At 42.3% G+C, this 20,227-nt stretch overlaps 2 protein-coding genes across 8 annotated transcripts in view; one reads left to right on the top strand and one right to left on the bottom strand.

The window, feature by feature from the left end:
- RCCD1 (RCC1 domain containing 1) overlaps positions 1 to 15,751 on the top strand; it is a 34,874-nt gene extending 19,123 nt beyond the window's left edge. For 2 of the 4 annotated variants that reach the window (XM_057542932.1, XM_057542937.1), the window contains one exon: positions 11,944 to 12,128. In XM_057542932.1, the coding sequence (XP_057398915.1) occupies positions 11,944 to 12,065 (122 nt within the window). In that variant the 3' untranslated portion in view covers positions 12,066 to 12,128. Of the gene's footprint in view, positions 1 to 11,715; positions 11,829 to 11,943; positions 12,129 to 14,359 lie in introns of those variants that run through there. The other 2 variants (XM_057542935.1, XM_057542933.1) reach the window with 2 other exon arrangements.
- PRC1 (protein regulator of cytokinesis 1) overlaps positions 1 to 20,227 on the bottom strand; it is a 30,262-nt gene that overhangs the window by 1,355 nt on the left and 8,680 nt on the right. Inside the window, exons 2-14 of one of the 4 annotated variants that reach the window (XM_057542926.1) lie at positions 15,746 to 15,878; positions 15,263 to 15,385; positions 13,199 to 13,432; positions 12,949 to 13,119; positions 11,794 to 11,943; positions 11,341 to 11,488; positions 10,401 to 10,537; positions 8,026 to 8,121; positions 6,779 to 6,925; positions 6,452 to 6,562; positions 3,173 to 3,283; positions 1,769 to 1,945; positions 1,401 to 1,439 (exon numbers count right to left, since the gene is read on the bottom strand). In XM_057542926.1, the coding sequence (XP_057398909.1) occupies positions 1,401 to 1,439; positions 1,769 to 1,945; positions 3,173 to 3,283; positions 6,452 to 6,562; positions 6,779 to 6,925; positions 8,026 to 8,121; positions 10,401 to 10,537; positions 11,341 to 11,488; positions 11,794 to 11,943; positions 12,949 to 13,119; positions 13,199 to 13,432; positions 15,263 to 15,385; positions 15,746 to 15,878 (1,777 nt within the window). Of the gene's footprint in view, positions 1 to 1,400; positions 1,443 to 1,768; positions 1,946 to 3,172; positions 3,284 to 6,451; positions 6,563 to 6,778; positions 6,926 to 8,025; positions 8,122 to 10,400; positions 10,538 to 11,340; positions 11,489 to 11,793; positions 11,944 to 12,948; positions 13,120 to 13,198; positions 13,433 to 15,262; positions 15,386 to 15,745; positions 15,879 to 20,227 lie in introns of all 4 variants that reach the window. The other 3 variants (XM_057542925.1, XM_057542927.1, XM_057542929.1) reach the window with 3 other exon arrangements.

Here is a 20,227-nt window from a genome sequence, read left to right on the forward strand (position 1 = left end):
CACCTTAGTCAACAGATTAAGCATGTGCACATATGCCCCTTGATCCCTTTCCTCAGCCAGTCCATTTTATTAAAACCTCACAGAAGAGAAATCCTTTATACTTCACAAAGTACTCTCTGAGTTGTCAAGCTAGGTAGGCAACAAGCTTTGGTCTTTTGAGCCCTGTAGGAAACAATGGGCCAGAACATATATCTACCAATCCCTGGGGCTGAGGGCCTTGTAACCTGCTGGTGATCTGATCTCATGCTGGAGCACATGGTATAGAAGCAGAAGACAGAGCAGTAATGACCACTGAGAAAGGACAGATGTTAGTAGAGGTTAGTCTACTGGCTTCAGTGCTGCCTGGTGGAGTCTACCAGCCATAGCAACCAAAACCAGAAGAATCTCCCTCGGTCTAGCCAGAGAGAAACAGATATATGTAAGCAGCAAGTGGATGAAGCGGGCTTGGCTGAGCAAACAAAAGAGAAAGCTGGACTCTGTCCAGCAATCAGCTAGCCAGAGTGACAAATACCCACCTTCTATAGGTAGAACCACCCCTGTCAAGTAACTTGACAAAAGTAAAAGAATATAAAGCTAGCTTCAGTGCTCAAAATGAACGATAGCCTTGGGCAGCTGTCACATTCTCCATCACTGCAGCAAGAGAGTCGATGCCCTAGGCTTTAACTCAGTATCCCCCACGAGGGTGAGGGGCAGGCTCACCTCTCAACAGTTAGATACTGAGGGAAGAGAGAACACACATTGTTAAGGAAAGGGCACTGCAGTTAAGTGTTGGTAAATGTGGAGTACGTTACTAGGAGCTGAAGAGCATTGTGGGAAAAAATTACTTTCTTCCAGTGCCTCATATATGCTTTAGCAGCTCAATGTGGTAGAAAATAGGCAAAGGCAAGAAATGAGCATTGGCTAGCTCAGAGTAGACAGAAAGTTGGCAATTCAGCTCTGAGGGGTTAGTAAGACATATACTCCAGGAAATAATCAGCACACAGGCCAAGAACCTCATAGGCAGCACACAGCTGGGGCTCCCCTCCCCACGTGGTGGGGCCTCTATTCCTTGCAGCACATTGGAGGCCTTTAATGTCACAACTGGGGAGGGTGAAAGTTTTCTGTTGTGAAATAACATGATAAAAAAACTTTGCCTGACTTTAGATGGGGCTGAGAATCCAATTCAAGTCTGAACAAGTTAATTGGCAGGTTAGTCAGTCTGTTGGGAAGTTAAGCCAGATATTTATTATTTCTGAAGTCCATATTAGGAATTCCTGCTTCCTTTGTTAAAAAAAGGTTTTATGATAGTACAGCTGAGATTATTGGTTAGTGTAGCCCTGTGCCCAGATGGGAATGAAGCCAGCAGATGACAGATCAGTCTGGAAAAGGGACATGGGACATGCAGGGGTTGCCATACAGACCTGAAGCCCAACAGTGGAGCTGTCAGAGAGGGACGGATCCTTCTAAGAACAAAGAATTGAGACAATTACCAAGAACTCCACCAAGAGAGCACCAGGGCAGTGATTAGAAGGTTCACCTCCTGCAGCCAGGGAATGGTATTTCTTAAGCAGAAGGATCCAGGTTAAATGTCTGCTTGCTGCTGCCATCTTTCTTCCTATATACCACCCTTAAACCACCCCCACCTCATGCCATGGTCAAGTCAGGAAAGGGATTCTCAGCCTCCAAAGAACTGTCCTAACTAATAGCCTGGGTGCCCTTGGGAAGATACCCACTCTGCCCCAACTGTGTGCTCCCCAGGGACTGGTAGATATTAGAAAAGGTGAATTACCGCAAACTCAGAATAGGTGCTGGCAACAGAATTAATGCTGAAGTTGCGCCGTGGGGGGGCCGAGGCAGGGTACCCACCGCTGAAGATGCTACCATTGAGCTCCAGGTTCTCCTTGTTGGCTCCATGCTTGATGCCACGGGGTGTTTTTTTCCCCGAACAGGTGGAAGTGGTGACTGGCTGTAGAGAAAAGAAAGATCGACCAATGTATCATCCTTATAATGACCACACACACAAATTATCCAAGGCTGATACCATCTTTATATTATTCATGTGTCTGTAATCCTATACTTCTGGCTTATTTTATTTTTAAAATTTTTATCTTTTGGCCACGCCGCGCGGCATGCGGGATCTTACTCCCCAGCCAGGGATCAAACCCACGCCCCCCGCATTGGAAGCATGGAGTCCCAACCACTGGACCACCAGGGAAGTCCCTACTTTTGGTTTAAAAACATACAAATTCTTAATGATCTGCAGAACCCTTATCTTCAGCATAGTCTGTAAAATACCTGAAAGACTGAACACATTTTAGCACGCACTCCTCACTCCCTCCTTGGGTGAGAGTACCTATCTGCATCTAGTTGTCCAGTGTCACTGGGCTGGACCCACATGCAAGGACCTCGCTCAGTAGCAACTGAAGACCAGGCTTTGAACTGAACCTATGGAGACTCTTCAGTTTCCCAGTCACATCCCAGTGCTTCCCTTGATACCGGACGGGGCTCAAAATGACCATTCTCTTCTCTCATTTAGTTTTTGACAGATTAGCTAGCTTACATCTGTCAACTTTCAGCATCTCAATGATAACCGAATCCAGGGATCTTAGAAAGTGGAACAAGTTAGGTGGGGCCCTGTATGGCTGAACCATACTGACTCCTTTTTGTCAGCTCCATCTTAGGCCTGCAGTCCCATCCCCTCCCCTTCCTGCAAGACTGAGCTTCAGCTTACAAGGAATGAGGCCAAGCCAGATAAGTTCCCTATCAACTTTGACCCTTGCCTTCATCTGATAAGAAAACTGGAAGAATGCCTTTTGCTGATGTAGACGATTAATGGTCTTGAGACCCTGGGGGGAGGAAAACCACCCAGTTCCTGTCACTACAGATGTGCTTCTCCCTAGCAGTCAGATTCTATTTTTAGCTTTGGCCCCCTTAAATCCCTCCCATATCTCTTTCGTGCTTGAGTGCAGCTGCAAATGCCTCTGGGTCACCGTCTGCCCGATCCTGCCTGTATGCAAGTTACCCACAATAAACTTCATAATTGTGCTTTATGAAGCTGCCTGCTTTGTTTTTCGGCCTCAAAGTTCCTTCTCAGTCCAGAGGATAGTATTCAATCTCTCCACCTCCCAGCAGTCCCCGGAGTACATAGGTTGGGGCAGTGTCGGGGATGTGCTTGTACACAGAGCATACTAACCTTGCTGCCAGAAGGTGGAAGGCGAGACACAGGGGAGCGGCAGACTGTCCCTGAAAAGACAGGCCGAATGCTGCTGTTGGCCGTAGCATTGGACACGGTGGTAGTGTTCAGCTAAGGAGAAGAACAGAGATTACTGATGTGAGATGACATGCTTAGCAGCCCATCCCTACACTACAGAGAGTGAGGATGGGAAGTAGTCTAAGATTGTTTTCATGGTGAAGAGCTTTGAGGACACCTGTGAAAAGCATTCAGTGTTCCATCCAGCAGATGGAATTGTAAAATGGGACAACCATTTTGTTTCCAAAAGTTAAACGGACAACTATCATAAGACCCAGCCATATCATTCTTGGGTATTTACCCAAGAGAAATGAAAGCATATATCCATACAAAGACTTACATATAAATATTTATAGCAGCTTTATGTGTAGCAGCCAGAAAACTAGAATTAAGCCAAATATCCATCAACACAGGCAACTAGATAAGCAAACTGTGGTATATACATCCAATGGAATACTGTTCAACAATAAAAAGAGGTAACCTACTGATACATGCAACAACAGATGAAAAAAGTCAGACACAGAAGTATATATACTGTATGATTCTATTTATATAAAATGTTAGAAAATGCAAACTAATCAACAGTAACAGAGCAAAGCTGCAGCTGCCAGGAGCTAGTGGGAAGTGGGTGGGGGGAGGGAAATGGGTGGTAAAGGAAGCAAAAAGAAAACAAAGGGGCAAAAGGAAACTTTGGGTGTGATGGGTATGTTCACTGTCTTGATTGTGGTGAGGGATTCACGGTGCATACATATATCACAGCTTATTAACGTGTACACTTTAAATATTATGTGTCTACTTTATTCAATAAAGCTGTAAGCTTTTTCTTTAATTGGAAAAACTCTAGGTGGATTAAAAACATTAAATGGGATAGCAAGACTATTCAAATACAAGACACAAACTAGGAAATACAACACAGGAAAATATCTGTGTGCCTCAGGTCCTGGGTAGGTTATTTGCAAGTACAAGCCATTAAGAAAACAGATTGAAAACATTTTTACTATATTGATATTAAGAACTTTTCGTTCATCAACAAAACACCATAAAGAGTAAAAAGACAAGCTACAGGGACTTCCCTGGTGGCGCAGTGGTTAAGACTCTGAGCTACCAGTGCAGGGGGCCTGGGTTCGATCCCTGGTCAGGGAACTAGATCCCACATGCATGCTGCAACTAAGAGTTCGCATGCCACAACTAAGGAGCCCACCTGCCACAACTAAGACCCGGCACAACAACAACAAAAAAGACAAGCTACAGAAGACACACACAAATGCCGGGAAAAGCTATTGTAACACAACTGACAAGGAAGTAGCATCCAGAACATACAAAGAATTCCTATAAAATTTGCAAGAAAGAAACAAATGTTCCAACAGAAAAACTGTCTCAGAATAGGACATCCAGAAGGCTAATGAACATGTCAAAAGGTTCAACTTCATTAGTAATTAGGAAAATGCAAACTAAAATTATAATGAGACATTACTTCACACCCATCAGATGGGCAAAAACTGTAAAGTCTGAAAATATCACATGTTGGCAAAGATTGGAGCCAGCGTAGCACTTAGGCACTACCACTGGAAGCGTAAATTGTTATAACTGCTTTGGTATCACAGACTGAATGATCAGTGCAGCCAGCACTTGAGAAATGTTTGGATGCAGCACTCTTGAGATCATGGGCCGTATCACTTAATCTTTGTGTTCTCAGCATCTAATAGAGAGATTTTCAAACTTTTAATGAAAACAAACCTTTCGGACTTCCCTGGTGGCGCAGTGGTTAAGGATCTGCCTACCAATGCAGGGGACACGGGTTCAATCCCTGGTCCGGGAAGATCCCACATGCCGCGGACCAACTAAGCCCGTGTGCCACAACTACTGAGCCCACGTGTCGCAACTACTGAAGCCTGCACACCTAGGGCCCATGCTCTGCAACAAGAGAAGCCACCACAATGAGAAGCTCGCGCACCGCAATGAAGAGTAGCCCCTGCTCACCGCAACAAGAGAAAGCCCACGCGCAGCAACAAAGACCCAACACAGCCAAATAAAACCCCAAACCTTTCTAGAATTTTATAACACGTTTTTAAAATTTCGTCACATTATTTTCCTAATAAAAAATTAACTACCTAATATCAAACAATAGGGAACTAGTTTAGTAAATGACACTATATCAAAAGAATAGAATATATAGCTAAGAATGAGAATGTTATTTGAAGAAAGTTTGATGCTATGAAAAAAAAAATCACAACCAATACCAACTAGGGAAAAAGCAGAAATCAAAATTATATATGATCTCTATTTTGTGAAAATACACTATTTTAAAAAGCTTTTTACAGAAGCAGGAAAAACACCAAATATTCTCATTGGTTCTCCTGGAGTTACATTACAGGTGATTTTTAAAACATTTTATGTGTTATAAAATGAGTTGCGGGGCTTCCCTGGTGGCGCAGCGGTTGAGAATCTGCCTGCCAATGCAGGGGACACAGGTTCAAGCCCTGGTTTGGGAAGATCCCACATGCCGCGGAGCAACTAGGCCCGTGAGCCACAACTACTGAGCCTGCGCGTCTGGAGCCTGTGCTCCGCAACAAGAGAGGCCGTGATAGTGAGAGGCCCGCGCACCGCGATGAAGAGTGGCCCCCATTTGCCGCAACTAGAGAAAGCCCTAGCACGGAAATGAAGACCCAACACAGTCAAAAATAGATAAATAAATAAATAAATTAATTAAAAAAAAAAATGAGTTGCAAGGGAAGAGGAAAATAATGCTCCACTTCATTTATTAAAGAAACGGTTTAAAAAAAACAAAGGAAGGAAGAAAGAAAGAAGGAAGGAAGGAAGGAAGAACTCCCTGATTTCCTGCTCTAGAGATTAAGGAGTATTAGGTATTCCATTTGCCAAGCATGAAAGTCTTCTTTCACGTAGTGCCATGGTCACTTGTTGGAATTACAGAATGAACCTCTGAAGGTTCTCATCATTACAGAATGTTGGCAGCTGCTGTCCCCTGAGTTTAATCTGGGACTCAACAACTGGCACACATCAAAGCTGGCCACTCCTTGACTGTCACTGTCAAGTCCCTACTCAGGATTGAACTGCGGAATTGCATTCACACTGTCAAATGGACTCAACCTGGAAGGCTAGAAAAACTCTTTCCCATCTCTGCAGGACAGAAGGCAAGAGATGGGCAGAGCCCTAGCCTCAAAAATGCCTCAGACATGGCAGTTCATGCAGCCTCATGTTTACCTTGCGCACTTTGCCCGGCGTGCCAGGTGCCAGTCCTCGCCGCTTGTTGGGTGTTCGTGGAGTACTGCCATAGAGCATCTCTGTCTCAGTTTGCTTCTTGTTCTTTAGTTGCTATGTGAAAGTCAGAAGCAAGAGTGACAAATCCCAGAAGGAGAACAGGTCTGGGATGGGGGCAGAGGCAGGGCCAGAAATCTAGCGCAAGTCTCTGCACCCAGAGCTAAAAAGAGCTGCCATGAGCTACTCCTTCAACCAACCTAGAGCCCTGGCAGAGACTCTGGGCTGCTCACTCATGCTATCTTCTCCTCCTCCCAAACTGGGTTCACTTACTCGTTCCTGCTTGGCTCTCTCTTTCTCCAGTCGGTGCATCTCCCACTGTTCTGTTACATACTCCATGAATTTCTGCCCATTCACCACAAATGCCTTTGAATGCTCCTGTTCCCACATTTCAATCCTTGCTTTCAACTCCTCTTCCAACTGAGACCAGAAACAAGGACATGTTAATTACTTCAAATTTTTGGTGTGAAGCCCAAAAGAAATGATTCTCCCGAAGAATGCCTCCTCCCTCCCCAGAGTATCATTAGCCTGACTTCAGGTAGCTGGACCCACACGGGAACAGGTTGGAGTGGCCAGAAATCAGTCTTGGGATGGTTCATTCATAATACACATGAAGGTGGGAAAAGGCGAGAACCCAGAGCCTGACCACTACAGTTTTGCTGCCCGAAGTTGGAGGCAGCACTGGGGGAAACCAGCAACGTTAAATATGCAGTGTACACTAGAGTGGCACTATCTGGGCTCCAATCTGGAATCTACCTCTTACTGGCTGTGAAGAGGTAGGCAAGTTACTTAAGTTCGCAGTGCCTCAGTTTCCTCATCTGTAAAAATGGAATTAATAATACCAACCTCTTAAGGATGTTGTGACAATTAAATGAATTAATAAATGGAAAGCACTTTGAAACAGTATATGGCACTTAATTCAATAAATGTTAACTATTATTATTATTATTAAAATAGAGAATAGTAATGAGATCCAAAGCACTTTCTCAAAAGGTTACCTTGTGTTATGGGCTGAATTATGTCCCCTGCCAAATTCACATGTTGAAGTCTTAATCCCCAGTACCTCAGAATGTGGCTTTATTGGGACACAGAGGTAATTAAGTTAAAATGAGGTCATTAGGGTGGGTCCTAATCCAACATGACTGGTAGCCGTATAAGAAAATTTGGACACAGACACATACAGAAGGAAGCCCATGTGAAGATACAGGGAGAAGACTACTATCTGGAGCCAGGAGAAAGGCTTCGGAAGAAAGCAACTCTGCTGACACCTTGATCTCAGACTTCTAGCCTCCAGAATTGTGAGAAAGTGAATTTCTGTTGTTTAAACCACCCAGTCTCTGGTACTTTGTTATGGCAGCCCTAAAAAGCTAATAAAACTTGATATTCAGTTGCTTATACTAGGTAGGCCCAGTATATACTTATTATCCTTACTTAAGGAAAAATGATTCAAAGCAAGAGATATACAAAAAGTGAGGTATTTTGTAGCCAAGCACCAAAAACTCTTCCAGCAACAATATTACCTTAGGGAGTGTTTTTTGGAGCTTGGCTCGCTGCTTTTCTTCTTTTAGAAGATTTCCTCCACGATTTGTAAATCGACTTGGATCTGAAGCTTTTCTCTGTGAAAAATACATTTTAATTAGAGTGAACCCCGGACAGTCAGACCAGTCACTTCTGCTAAGAATCCTCACTCTCATAAATAGATACATATTTTTAGGGAGACTTCAGAGTTTTACATTCCCATCCACTTTTAGCAGTGAGAAATCGTGGCTTTCTAAGGCAGGGAGTGGGGTGTGAACACTCTGAGGCATATGCAAGATCATACACTGGGGTGCAGGAAAACTAGTGTTTCCTTTTTAGTCTAAAAAGTAAGACAGGCTTTAATATTTAATGCACAATGTCACTGGCTCCCTTCCTGGGTTCAGATGTCACCAACAGGAAATGGGGTATGCGGAAGGACAAGGGGGAGGTCTACACTCAGAGGGTTTGGTGGTGGCACCCTTACTTGCCCACTCACTTCCAACATATTGAGACAATGCAGCTTAAATGTGCTCAGTTAAGGGGTTTATAGATAATCTGGTTTTTATTAAATTAACCCTCACAAAATGGACAAAAAATGTAAAATGTTAGGGTTCTTATTCTTTTTAACTTTTCTGTTTTTTGTTATTCTACAGTGTATACAGTATATCAGAACAGTAATATAAGTGTATAATTTGTAAATATAAATTAGGCGAATACACTAAAAAACAGGGCAGATAATCAGAAAAGTTTAGAAACAATCTTGACAATATGGGGGCCAAACTGATAAATTCTATTTCCTTTCCAGACTGCTTGATTATAAGCAATAACTAAAAGGAATGGTAATCAGTTTCTTATTTTTTCTTAAATACTGGCATGTAAACAAGGGTCGCTTATTTGGCTCTTTACTGTCTTTATATATATATGTGTGTGTGTGTGTACACATGGTTTATTTTTACACTGAAGTATAGTTGATTTACAGTATAAGTCTCAGGTGTACAACACAGTGATTCACAACTTTTGAAGGTTATACTCCATTTACAGTTATTACAAAATATTAGCTATATTCCATGCTGTACAATATATCCTCGTAGCTTATTTATTTTATACATTAACAGTATGTACTTCTTAAACCCCTACCCCTTTATTGCCCCTCCCCCCTTCCCCCTCCCCTCTGGTAACCATTAGTCTGTTCTCTGTATCTGTGAGTCTGTTTCTTTTTTGTTATATTCACTAGTTTGTTTTATTTTCTAGATTCCACATATAAGTGGTATCATACAGTATTTGCCTTTCTCTGAGTTACTTCACTAAGCATAATACCCTATATAGATCCATCCATGTTGTTGCAAAAGGCAAAATTTCATTCTTGTTTATGGCTGAGCTCTTTATTGACTTTTATTACTCCTCCTTCTTGCTTTCAACCAGAAGTAAGGAGTAACTGAGGACTAGAACACTTGCTCTTAAACAGCTGTGGGCTCTCACAGTTTTTTCCACTTCTGAGTCCTAGTTTCTTGCCTGGAAACTTGAAGGAGTTAAACTCCGGATTCTCTAAAGGCCTGTTCAAGCTCTAACAGGACCAGTATGAACCTGAGAATGAGTCTCCTTGAATTTCGTGCCCAAGGTGCCTCACTTGCCTCATCCTAGTCCCAGTTCTGAGCTCTAAAATGCTCTAAGGGAATCTATTCGTGCTAAGTCTATCAAAACAAAAGGATTTCAGAGTCCACAAATGTGCCCCAAATACCCAGGCAATTTGCTAAGATAACAACAAAAGTTGGAAGAGTACAGAATGTTAGTTGCCTGCCCCAACATCCATTTTTCTCTCCTTCCTTAGTAATAGAACCTGAATTTATCTGCGATAGTGATTCTCCCAGCCTCGCTACAGTAGTTGGTGTGGCATTTAAGCAGAAGTGCTGTGAAGAGAGCCTGGGAAAACCTCTTAGAGGGGGTGGAGGGGCAATGCCTTCTGTGTTCCCTCCTCCACCACACTGCCTGAAACGCTGTGGTGGGAGCTCTAGAACCACCCTGGACTGGAAGATAAGATCCACCCCTTAGTGGTAAAGGAGCTATGAGCTGGATAAGCCTGGGACCCCCTGACTGTGGAATAGCCATACCTGCCTTGCACTGCCTACGTTTAGACTTCCTTTATGCAAGAAACTTCAACCTTATTGAAGGCATTAATTTTGGGGTTTTCTCTTACATGTTTCTGCATATAAGCTTGACAAATACAGATGGGTTAGCAGTAATTTACAGACTTAATGATAAAGATGGTATTAGAAACCTGGTAAAGAGCAAAGGAAACAGCCCTCTGACTCTATACAGGGGACGCTTTCTTAACACTTCACTGTACTCTAAGGAAAACAGACAAAAACTAAGGCAGTACCTCGAACTCTAAGAAAAGCTTCCAGCTTTCTTCCCACTTCTGGACACCTTCAAAGAGTTCTTTGTGAACCTCATAGTAGTTTCTTAACCGCACAATCTCGGCATCATGGAGCTGGAGCAGATTTTCTGTGTAGTCCTCTGCAAGATATAGGCCCAGTAGTTTTAAAAAATCCCTCTAGTGTTTAGTATCCCAATTTACTAATCCCTCATCCTCCTAAAATGGAAACAGAATTTTCTTCCTTACAGTAAAAATGATACACGAGTAAGTGTATGTTGCGGATAATAAAAGCCAGGTTTGTCCCAATCAGCCTGGTGGGACTAGAGACTAAGGGACTAGGGTGTGGACTAAAAGGACTAAGATTCTCAAAACTCTGTCATCTCTTGCCTTGTCTTAGGTTTCTTTCATATTCTTCCTTTCCACCCTGCCCAACAGAGGGCTGAGTCACAGAAAATGTCCAAAAATGTTGAATTTAGTAAAGACGGCTTCATCTTTATATTCAGTTCAGGTCAGACTAGAATTCCATTGGGCCCTGGGGTCATACTTCGTGGGCTCAAATGTGGGCTCTGCCATTTACCTGCTGTGTGTCTCTGGGTTAAGCTGTTCAACATTTATATGCCTCAGTGTCCTCATCTCTTGACATGAGAATTAAGTCAGATAATCCTGTTAAGAGTCTGACATTGCGCCTGGCACAGAGTAAGCACCTGATAAACTTGAGCTTCACAGCTACATGCTACAGAGATATACTGCTTCAGAAACCAAGAGATCCCTTATTTCCCAATAGCATTTGCAAATGCTTATTTGAACGGGAATGGCAATTTATGCTGAATGGCCTGGAAAGGTAGCAATGTCTGTTCAGTAGAGGAAATACTTCCCAGTGAATGTCTGCACTTGTAAAAGACAAGTGAGCAGGCCACATGAAGAGCGACGCTTCTGTACGAACCAGAATAGTAAGGGGCAAAAGCCTGTCTCTGCTCCTGGCTATAAAAACACTGGTCCCAGTACTGAGCCAGCTCCACTCGTATTGCCTCAATCACTTTCTTCATGTTTTGCATTTTCAGTTCTTCCAACCGATCCACTTCTAATTGCAGCTGAAACAAAGAGACCTGTTAAAAGTGCTTGTCATACTTGTATACTCACGTAGGTTTGCAAAATATTTTCCCCCTTTTTAATAAAATTACAATACAAAACCACAGAGGTAAGTCAACACTCTTTATAACAATGATATCATAGGAGCCAGAAATCTAAGAAACATATGCGAAAGATAAAAGATGAGCAGGCTACTGCCACTCATTTCTGACGCTTGTCTTAAAAACAGGCTCACTCAAGGCAGAAGCTGGTAAAGACATCAGACTTGACACCAAAATGCTGACCCAGCACCCTTTGGGTTTCTTACCGCTTTCCGGACCTTGGCCTTTGACCCAGTCATAACTGTGGCCACAGCTTCTCTCTCTTCTGCAGGTATTTGCAACCTATCCCAGAGTTCTCGTATCTGAGCACGCAGCCCCTCACACACTGCTTCGTTTTGTGATTTTCGCATTTCCAGCTGCAGCAAGGAAAACCAGTGGTTATAGCAAAGACAGCAGCACAGAGAAAACTGGCCCTCTAGCCTCCCACAGAGACACATCTGTACCCACATGGAGAAGAAGCACTTTTACAAGACTGTGAAGAGGTGTGTTTTCATGACTTCTGAAAACAAACTGTAAGGCTGTCATTATGATAGGATCTCAGACCCCAAGAATTAGGATTCAAATTTTTAATTAAAAAATTTTTTTTCAATTAAACACTAAGCTAATTCTAATGACTATTATTATTTCATCCAAAAATCTCAATTTCAGGGGATTTCCCTCATGGTCCAGTGGGTAAGACTCCCTGCTCCCAATGTAGGGGGCCAGGGTTCGATCCCTGGTCAGGGAACTAGGTCCCACACACATACCACAACTAAGAGTCCGCATGCTGCAACTAAGGAATCCACAGGCTGCAACTAAAAAAGATCCCACGTGCCACAACAAAGACCCAGCGCAGCGTAAATGAATGAATGAATAAATAAACATTAAAAAAAAAATCTCAATTTCACATTCTCAGAGCTATATATAAATTAAGGTTTTTGTTTAAAAAAAAATCAAGGTTGTGTTTCATATAATACTATTATCTTTTTTTTTTTGGCTGCACTGGGTCTTTGTTGCTGCATGCAGGCTTTCTCTAGTTGCGGCGAGAGGGAGCTACTCTTCACTGCAGTGCGAGGGCTTCTCATTGTGGTGGCTTCTCTTGTTGCGGAGCACAATCTCTAGGCGCGCAGGCTCAGTAGTTGTGGCTGGCAGGCTCTAGAGCACAGGCTCAGTACTTGTGGCGCATGGGCTCAGTTCTTCCGCGGTACGTAGGATCTTCCCGGACCAGAGATCAAACCCGTATCCCCAGCATTGGCAGGTGGATTCCTAGCCACTGGGCCACCAGGGAAGCCCTATCTCATTATCTTAAAGGAAAAAACTGCAGTTTTCTCAGATTGCTGGATACTATGGAGATCCCAGGCCATAATTTGAGTAGACATTACCTGCCGTAGCAACTTCTGTAGTGTTGCAATATTTTCCAAAGATAAACAAAAGGCATCTTCATCTTCACAGACCACATCTCTTTCAAAGCTTGTGTCTGGTGTGTGTTCTAATTCTTCCATACACAGTATGATCTGTCTCTTTATGTTGACAAACTCCTCACGCCTAGATGCCTATAAAAAAAAAAAAAAAGATTACAAGATACCTAGAGGAAAGTCAAATGACTTTTAGGAAGTATGAATGTAAGCACACCTTTGTTTCCCTCAAAGTTGCCACGTGTTGTCTAAACTGGCTCAGCTCTCCTAAGCTGGGAACTGAGGTGCTGTCAATGTCATAGTGGGGCGTGCAAAGAATTTCACACAGTTCTTGATCTTGTTCTTGAAGTAGTTTCAGTTCTTGTTTTCTCTCCTTTTTCTGTTTTCTCATCAGTTCTACCTGAGTGCGCAAATCCTTTTCTAGCTGCAAGATGGTCGTCTCTCCTTCTTCCTGTATGAGACAATGTACCATTGTTAAGGTTCCAAGTGGATTTCTTCAAAGGAAGAGAAGACAACGAAAGAGGACTAGGATGACAGACTTTTAGTTAAACTTACAAATAAATCAACTTACAGCTAACAGAATATGGCACAAAGAGGGTCCCCTAACAAAGGTCCCCAATAAGGAAAGGTATCAGGGCACTTTTTACAAGAGGTAAAAATTGGTTGAAAAGCTTATTTTGAATTAGCTATAGGGTAGTATATTTAGCTCCCAACTAAATGTTTATCCCAATATTCCTAAACATCACTTAACCAATAAAAATCAATTTAGTACTCCTTGCTCTACTCCTAACTGATAAGCAGGAGAAAAAGAAAAGTGGCAGTTATATGTCCTATAAATTTTATTCAACATTGGTGAACTAAGAACTGTCATATAATTTAAGGGAGATGTACCACTGTATATCTAACTTCTCACCCAATTTCATATTGAAAATTAAAAAAAAAAAAAAAAAAGACTAAAGGGCTTCCCTGGTGGCACAGTGGTTGAGAGTCTGCCTGCCAATGCGGGGGACACGGGTTCAAGCCCTGGTCTGGGAGGATCCCACATGCCGCGGAGCGGCTGGGCCCGTGAGCCACAATTACTGAGCCTGCGCATCTGGAGCCTGTGCTCCACAACGAGAGGCCGCGACAGTGAGAGGCCCACGCACCACGATGAAGAGTGGCCCCCACTTGCCACAACTAGAGAAAGCCCTCGCACAGAAACGAAGACCCAACACAGCCATAAATGAATAAATTAATTAATTAATTAAAAAATATATATATATATCAGATCCTGCCACTGTTCTACTAAAAAACCCTTTGTAGAAAAAAAAAAAAAGACTAAAGAAAGAAACTATTTGTCCAAAATCAATGATATTTATGCCATTTGTGTTGATTTCAGGAAGCTCTACTGATGTCACAGTCCGCCTGACTGCTCTTGGCTACCAGAAATGAATTAGCCTTAACCCTTTAAAGACAGTCTCCTCCTCCTAGGTTGACTCCACTGAGATACCCAGGCAGTTCTTTCTGGAACAGGGAGAAGGACCTGAGACCTTATTGGTACCACATTAGCCACTGTGTGCTGTCCTTGCACCCACATCTATTCTAATTACCTTCCCAAACTCCACGTTTGTCTTCATTTTTATGATCCCAACACTGTTTTTACCGGTTCTAGCCAGGGATATGTTTTGGGGTCCCTCTGTCATTCATGTCATGCTTGCTGGTGTCCTCATTCAAGTCCGATTTGTGCTGGACCACAGGACAGCAACCTCTCAGCAAAGTACACAGATAAACATGGCATGCCCTGAATTTGACTACGCTCTCTTGATATTCCAGCTGTGGATACATCTCTTCTCAAGTGGCCATTCTGGCTCGTTCAGGGATATGTAGCTTTCGGGTATGAAAAAATCCACAGAGGCAGGTTTTTTGGGTAACTTTTCCTTATATCACTAGTCACTTTTGTTTCCTAAGTAGCTCTCTTCATTTTCTTTCAAAGAAAGAATGGAATGATATCGTCTATGCCTAGCTCAGAGTTTAAAAAAATTTTTGTGTCCTACAAATTGATAGTAAGAGGCTTGTTTTTGATTAAAACATTGCAACACTTAGCTGCTTCACCTCTCAACAGGGCAACTCTTCACGTAAGTGAAAATTGCTTTGCTGGAACCAAGTAACTAGGCAGCACACTTTCCCCATTTCTCATGTCCAGTATCAGCCCTACAAGGAAACTTTCCACCTGTAGCCCCAAATCAAAGTTCTTCCCTAAATCTCAGACCCAAGCAGGATCCCCTGACACCCTGCCATGTACCTGAAATGGCTCGACATGTAGCTCACTGCACAGAGTGTTCAGCTCTTTTTGACAGATGGCTATGCTTTTGATGAGCCTTTCCTTCAGGTCTTCCTCTTCAGCAATCATCCTATCCAGGAGGTCCTACGAGAGATAAAACAGTCCCATAAAATTTTGGGTGTTTTCTCCATTGGCCTCAAACAACAAATAACACCAAAACCCTCATAATTTCAAATTTTAAAGGAAGGACTTAAACAAAACCAGGACTTCCCTGGCGGTCCAGTGGTTAAGATTCTGCACTCCCAATGCAGGGGGCACAGGTTCGATCCCTGGTCGGGGAACTAGGATCCTGTATGCTGCACGGCGCGGCCAAAACAAACAAACAAACAAAAAACCAGGAGGAGCCTGTGACATCCTAGTGTCACTTCTATATGCTATCTTAGATGAGAAACCAACATCCTTACCCCTGTCCCACTACAAAGAGATCAGTATTACTCAACTCACCTTGATATGCTTCTTTACAACCTCAGTTCTTTGTAACCGCTGGTCCTCTGGAATCCCAATCAATTCCCATATTTCCCGAAGGTGATTCAGGGCTTTCTGGAGACATACTATGGACTCCTCTGCCAGCACCTCACTAAAAAGCAAAAGAGAAGCCAGCTACATGAGCCACTGCCTCCAGCCTAAAAGCAGTATTTACGAAACTAAACTAGTTTCGCAGTGGGCTCAAGGCTAAAACAAATTGAAAACAAGCATTCAGCTTAACTCATCTTGAACACACTCCTATCCTTCCCCCTCCAAACACCACAACACTGGCAAAGCAAAATCCAGTATCATATTATCAATTCAGTGTGGAAATTCAATCTTCTGAATAATACTCAGAATCTGGACTTTGATCAATGATTCTACCTATGGCAGTACAATACAGAATTTTAAATGCTTTTATTAAAGAAAAAACAGACAAAAATGTCAGCTCTTATAAAATAGCTGGCAATTTATTGCGATTTTGTTACTCATTTTTTCCCTTCCTGTTTTTTTAAGCTATAATTGACATATATAGCACTGTATAAGTTTAAGGTATACAGCATAATGATTTGATTTACATACATCATGAAGTAATTATCACAATAAGTTTAGTAAACATCCATCATCTCATATAGGTACAAAATTAAAGAAATAGAAAAAAATTTTTTTTCCTTGTAATGAGAATTCATAGGGTTTACTCTCTTAACAACTTTCATAACTAACATACAGTGGTGCTGGGACTTCCTGGTGGTCCAGTGGATAAGGCTCCGCGCTCCCAGTGCAGGGGGCCCGGGTTTGATCCCTGGTCAGGGAACTAGATCCTGTGTGCATGCCGCAGCTAGGAGTCCACATGCTGCAACTAAAGATCCTGCATGCCTAAAGAAGACCCGGCGCAGCCATCCATAAATAAATTAAATAAATAAATATTTTTAAAAATACAGTGGTGCTAATTATATTTATCATGTTCTATATTACATCCCTAGTACTTATTTATCTTAAAACTGATTCCTTATAACCTTTTGACTGCCCTCATCCAGTTCCCCACCCCCAGCCTCTGGTAACCTAAGACTCTAATCTCTTCTTCTATGAGTTTGTTTGTTTTTGAAATATAATTGACCTATAACACTATGTTAGTTCCTGTTACAGAACACAGTGATTTGATATAATCACCTCACAACTGATCACCACAATAAGTCTAGCTATGATATGTCACCATACAAAGATATTACATAGTTATTGACTATATTCCCCACACTGTACACTTCATACCTGTGACACATTTATTTTGCAACTGGAAGTTTGTATTTCTTAATCTGCCTCACCTATTTCTTTCCTCCCCCTACCCCCCACCCCTCTTGGCAAATTCCTGTTTGTTCTCTGTATCTATAACTGTGTTTACATTTTATTATGTTTGTTCATTTGTTTTATCTTTTTAAATTCCACATATAAGTGAAATTACATGGTATTTGTCTCTCTCTGTCTGACTTATTTCACTTAGCATAATGTCCTCTAAGTCCATCCATGTTGTCACAAATGGCAAAAATTCATTCTTTTTTTATGCCTGAGTAATATTCCAGTGTGTGTGTGCATGCACACACACATACATACATACACACACAAACATATACACATATTCTTTATCCATTCATCTACTGATGGGCACTTAGGTTGCTTCCATATCTTGGATGCTGCAATAAACATAGAGGTGCACATATCTTTTCAAATTAAGTGTTTTGTTTTCTTTGGATAAATACTCAGTAATGGAATTGCTAGTTCATACGGTAGTTCTATTTCTAATTTTTTTTTTTTTTAAACTAATTTTCTTTTGACCTTATGTGCTATATAACTAAGGCATTAGAATTTGTTGTATTGGTTTATTTTTTTTTTTTTAATATTTATTTATTTATTTATTTATCTTTGGCTGTGTTGGGTCTTCGGTTCGTGCGAGGGCTTTCTCCAGTTGCGGCAAGCGGGGGCCACTCTTCATCGCGGTGCGGGGACCGCTCTTCATCGCGGTGCGCGGGCCTTTCTCTATCGCGGCCCCTCCCGTTGCGGGGCACAGGCTCCAGACGCGCAGGCTCAGCAATTGTGGCTCACGGGCCCAGCTGCTCCGCGGCATGTGGGATCTTCCCAGACCAGGGCTCGAACCCGTGTCCCCTGCATTAGCAGGCAGATTCTCAACCACTGCGCCACCAGGGAAGCCCTATTTCTAATTTTTTGAGGAATCTCCATACTGTTTTCCATAGTGGCTACTCCAATTTATATCCCCTCCAACAGTGCACAAGCGTTCCCTTTTCTCCACATCCTCGCCAATACGCGTTATCTACTGTCTTTAATAACAGCCATTCTGGGCTTCCCTGGTGGCTCAGGGGTTGAGAATCCGCCTGCCAATGCAGGGGACACCGGCTCAAGCCCTGGTCTGGGAAGATCCCACATGCCGCGGAGCAACTGGGCCCGTGAGCCACAACTACTGAGCCTGCGCGTCTGGAGCCTGTGCTCCGCAACAAGAGAGGCCGCGATAGTGAAAGGCCCGCGCACCGCGCTGAAGAGTGGCCTCCACTTGCCGCAACTAGAGAAAGCCCTCGCACAGAAACAAAGACCCAACGCAGCCATAAATAAATAAATAAAATTTAAAAAAACAAAAATAATAATAATAATAGTCATTCTGACAGTTGTGAGGTGATTATCTCATTGTGGTTTTGCATTTCCCTTTTGATTAGTGATGTTAAGCATCTTTTTATGTGCCTGCTGACTATCTGTATGTCTTCCTTGGAAAAATGTCTATTCAGATCCTCTGCCCATTTTTTAATCAGGTTGCTCGTTCTTCTCAATGTTGAGTTGTGTAAGTTCTCTGTATATTTTGGATATTAACCCCTTCTCAGATATACTGTTTTCAAATATCTTCTCCCATTCAGTAGGTGGCCTTGTTGTTGTTCTTAAACTACAACTATTAATTTACAGAACGGCTAAAATATAAAAAATAATCAGGTGTTGGTGAGTGTACAGAAAAGCCAGAACTTTCATATACTACTGCTTGGAGTGTGAATTGGTACAACCACTTTGAAAACTGTTGGCAGTATCTGCTAAAGCTGAACCCAGCAGTTCCATGTCTACATACATACCCAGCGGAAATGCACACATATGTACCAAAGGTATGTACCAAAATGATCAAAGCAGCACTACTCATAATATCATAAAGGTAGAAACAACCTAGATGTCCATCAACAGAATAGAGAAACAGTACATTCCTATAATGGAATAATACAGCAATGAATAAAAAACATGGGTGAATCTCAGAAACATCACGTTGAGCTATGCTAAATGAAAGAGGTCGAATGCAAAAAGACTACATACTATATGATTCCATCTTATGAAATTTTAGAAAAGGCAAAACTATAGTGAAAGAAAGCAAATGAGCTGCCTGGAATCGGGGCAGGGGATCAACTGCAAAGGGGCACAAGGCAACTTTTTTTTTTTTTTTTTTAATTTTTGGCTGCATTTGGTCTTCGTTTCTGTGCAAGGGCTCTCTCCAGTTGCGGCAAGTGGGGGCCACTCTTCATCGCGGTGCGCGGGCCTCTCACTATCGCGGCCTCTCTTGTTGCGGAGCACAGGCTCCAGACGCGCAGGCTCAGTAGTTGTGACTCACGGGCCTTGTCGCTCTGCGGCATGTGGGATCTTCCCAGACCAGGGCTCGAACCTGTGTTCCCTGCATTGGCAGGCAGATTCTCAACCACTGCGCCACCAGGGAAGCTCAAGGCAACTATTTTTAGGGTGACAGAATGGTTCTAGATCTTAATGGTGATGATGATTACATAACTATACACAGTGACCAAAATTCAAACTGTACATGTGAAATGAGTCAATTTTACTGTATGTAAATTATAACTCAATTCTTAAAGAAAAAAAAAAAAGGGAGGTAAAAGAAACAACTAAGATGGAAAAACAGAACAAAAAGTTGGGGAAGAAGAGGAAAAACAGCCATATAAGCAAGCATCTATCACTACATGATTCCAATTATACAAAGTTCAAAAACAGGCAGAACTAAGCTTTGCTTTGAGAAGTCAGGATAGTGGTTGTCATTGTCCTGGGGTTACACAGTGTGTGCTGACTTTATGAAAATCCATCAAGTTTGCACTTGATTTGTGTGCATTTCTGAATGTATGTTATACTTCAATTACAAAAAGTTTATTTTAAAAATTATTCACTGTTTATCTGAAGCACAAATTTAACTGTGTACCTTGTGTTTTATCTTTCAAAAAAAACTTCAGTTTTCTTTTTCTTTGGCCTCACTGCACAACTTGTGAGATCTTAGCTCCCCGACCAGGGATCGAACCTGCACCCTCGGCAATGAAAGCGCAGTCTTAACCACTGCCCACCAGGGAATTCTCAAAAAACCTTTACTTTAAAAATGATAACCCTTAGTCTGCTTCACACAGCATTTAAATAACAGAGATTTTCTCT

The sequence above is a fragment of the Balaenoptera acutorostrata genome, chromosome 3, assembly GCF_949987535.1.
Source record: "Balaenoptera acutorostrata chromosome 3, mBalAcu1.1, whole genome shotgun sequence".
NCBI lineage: Eukaryota > Metazoa > Chordata > Mammalia > Artiodactyla > Balaenopteridae > Balaenoptera > Balaenoptera acutorostrata.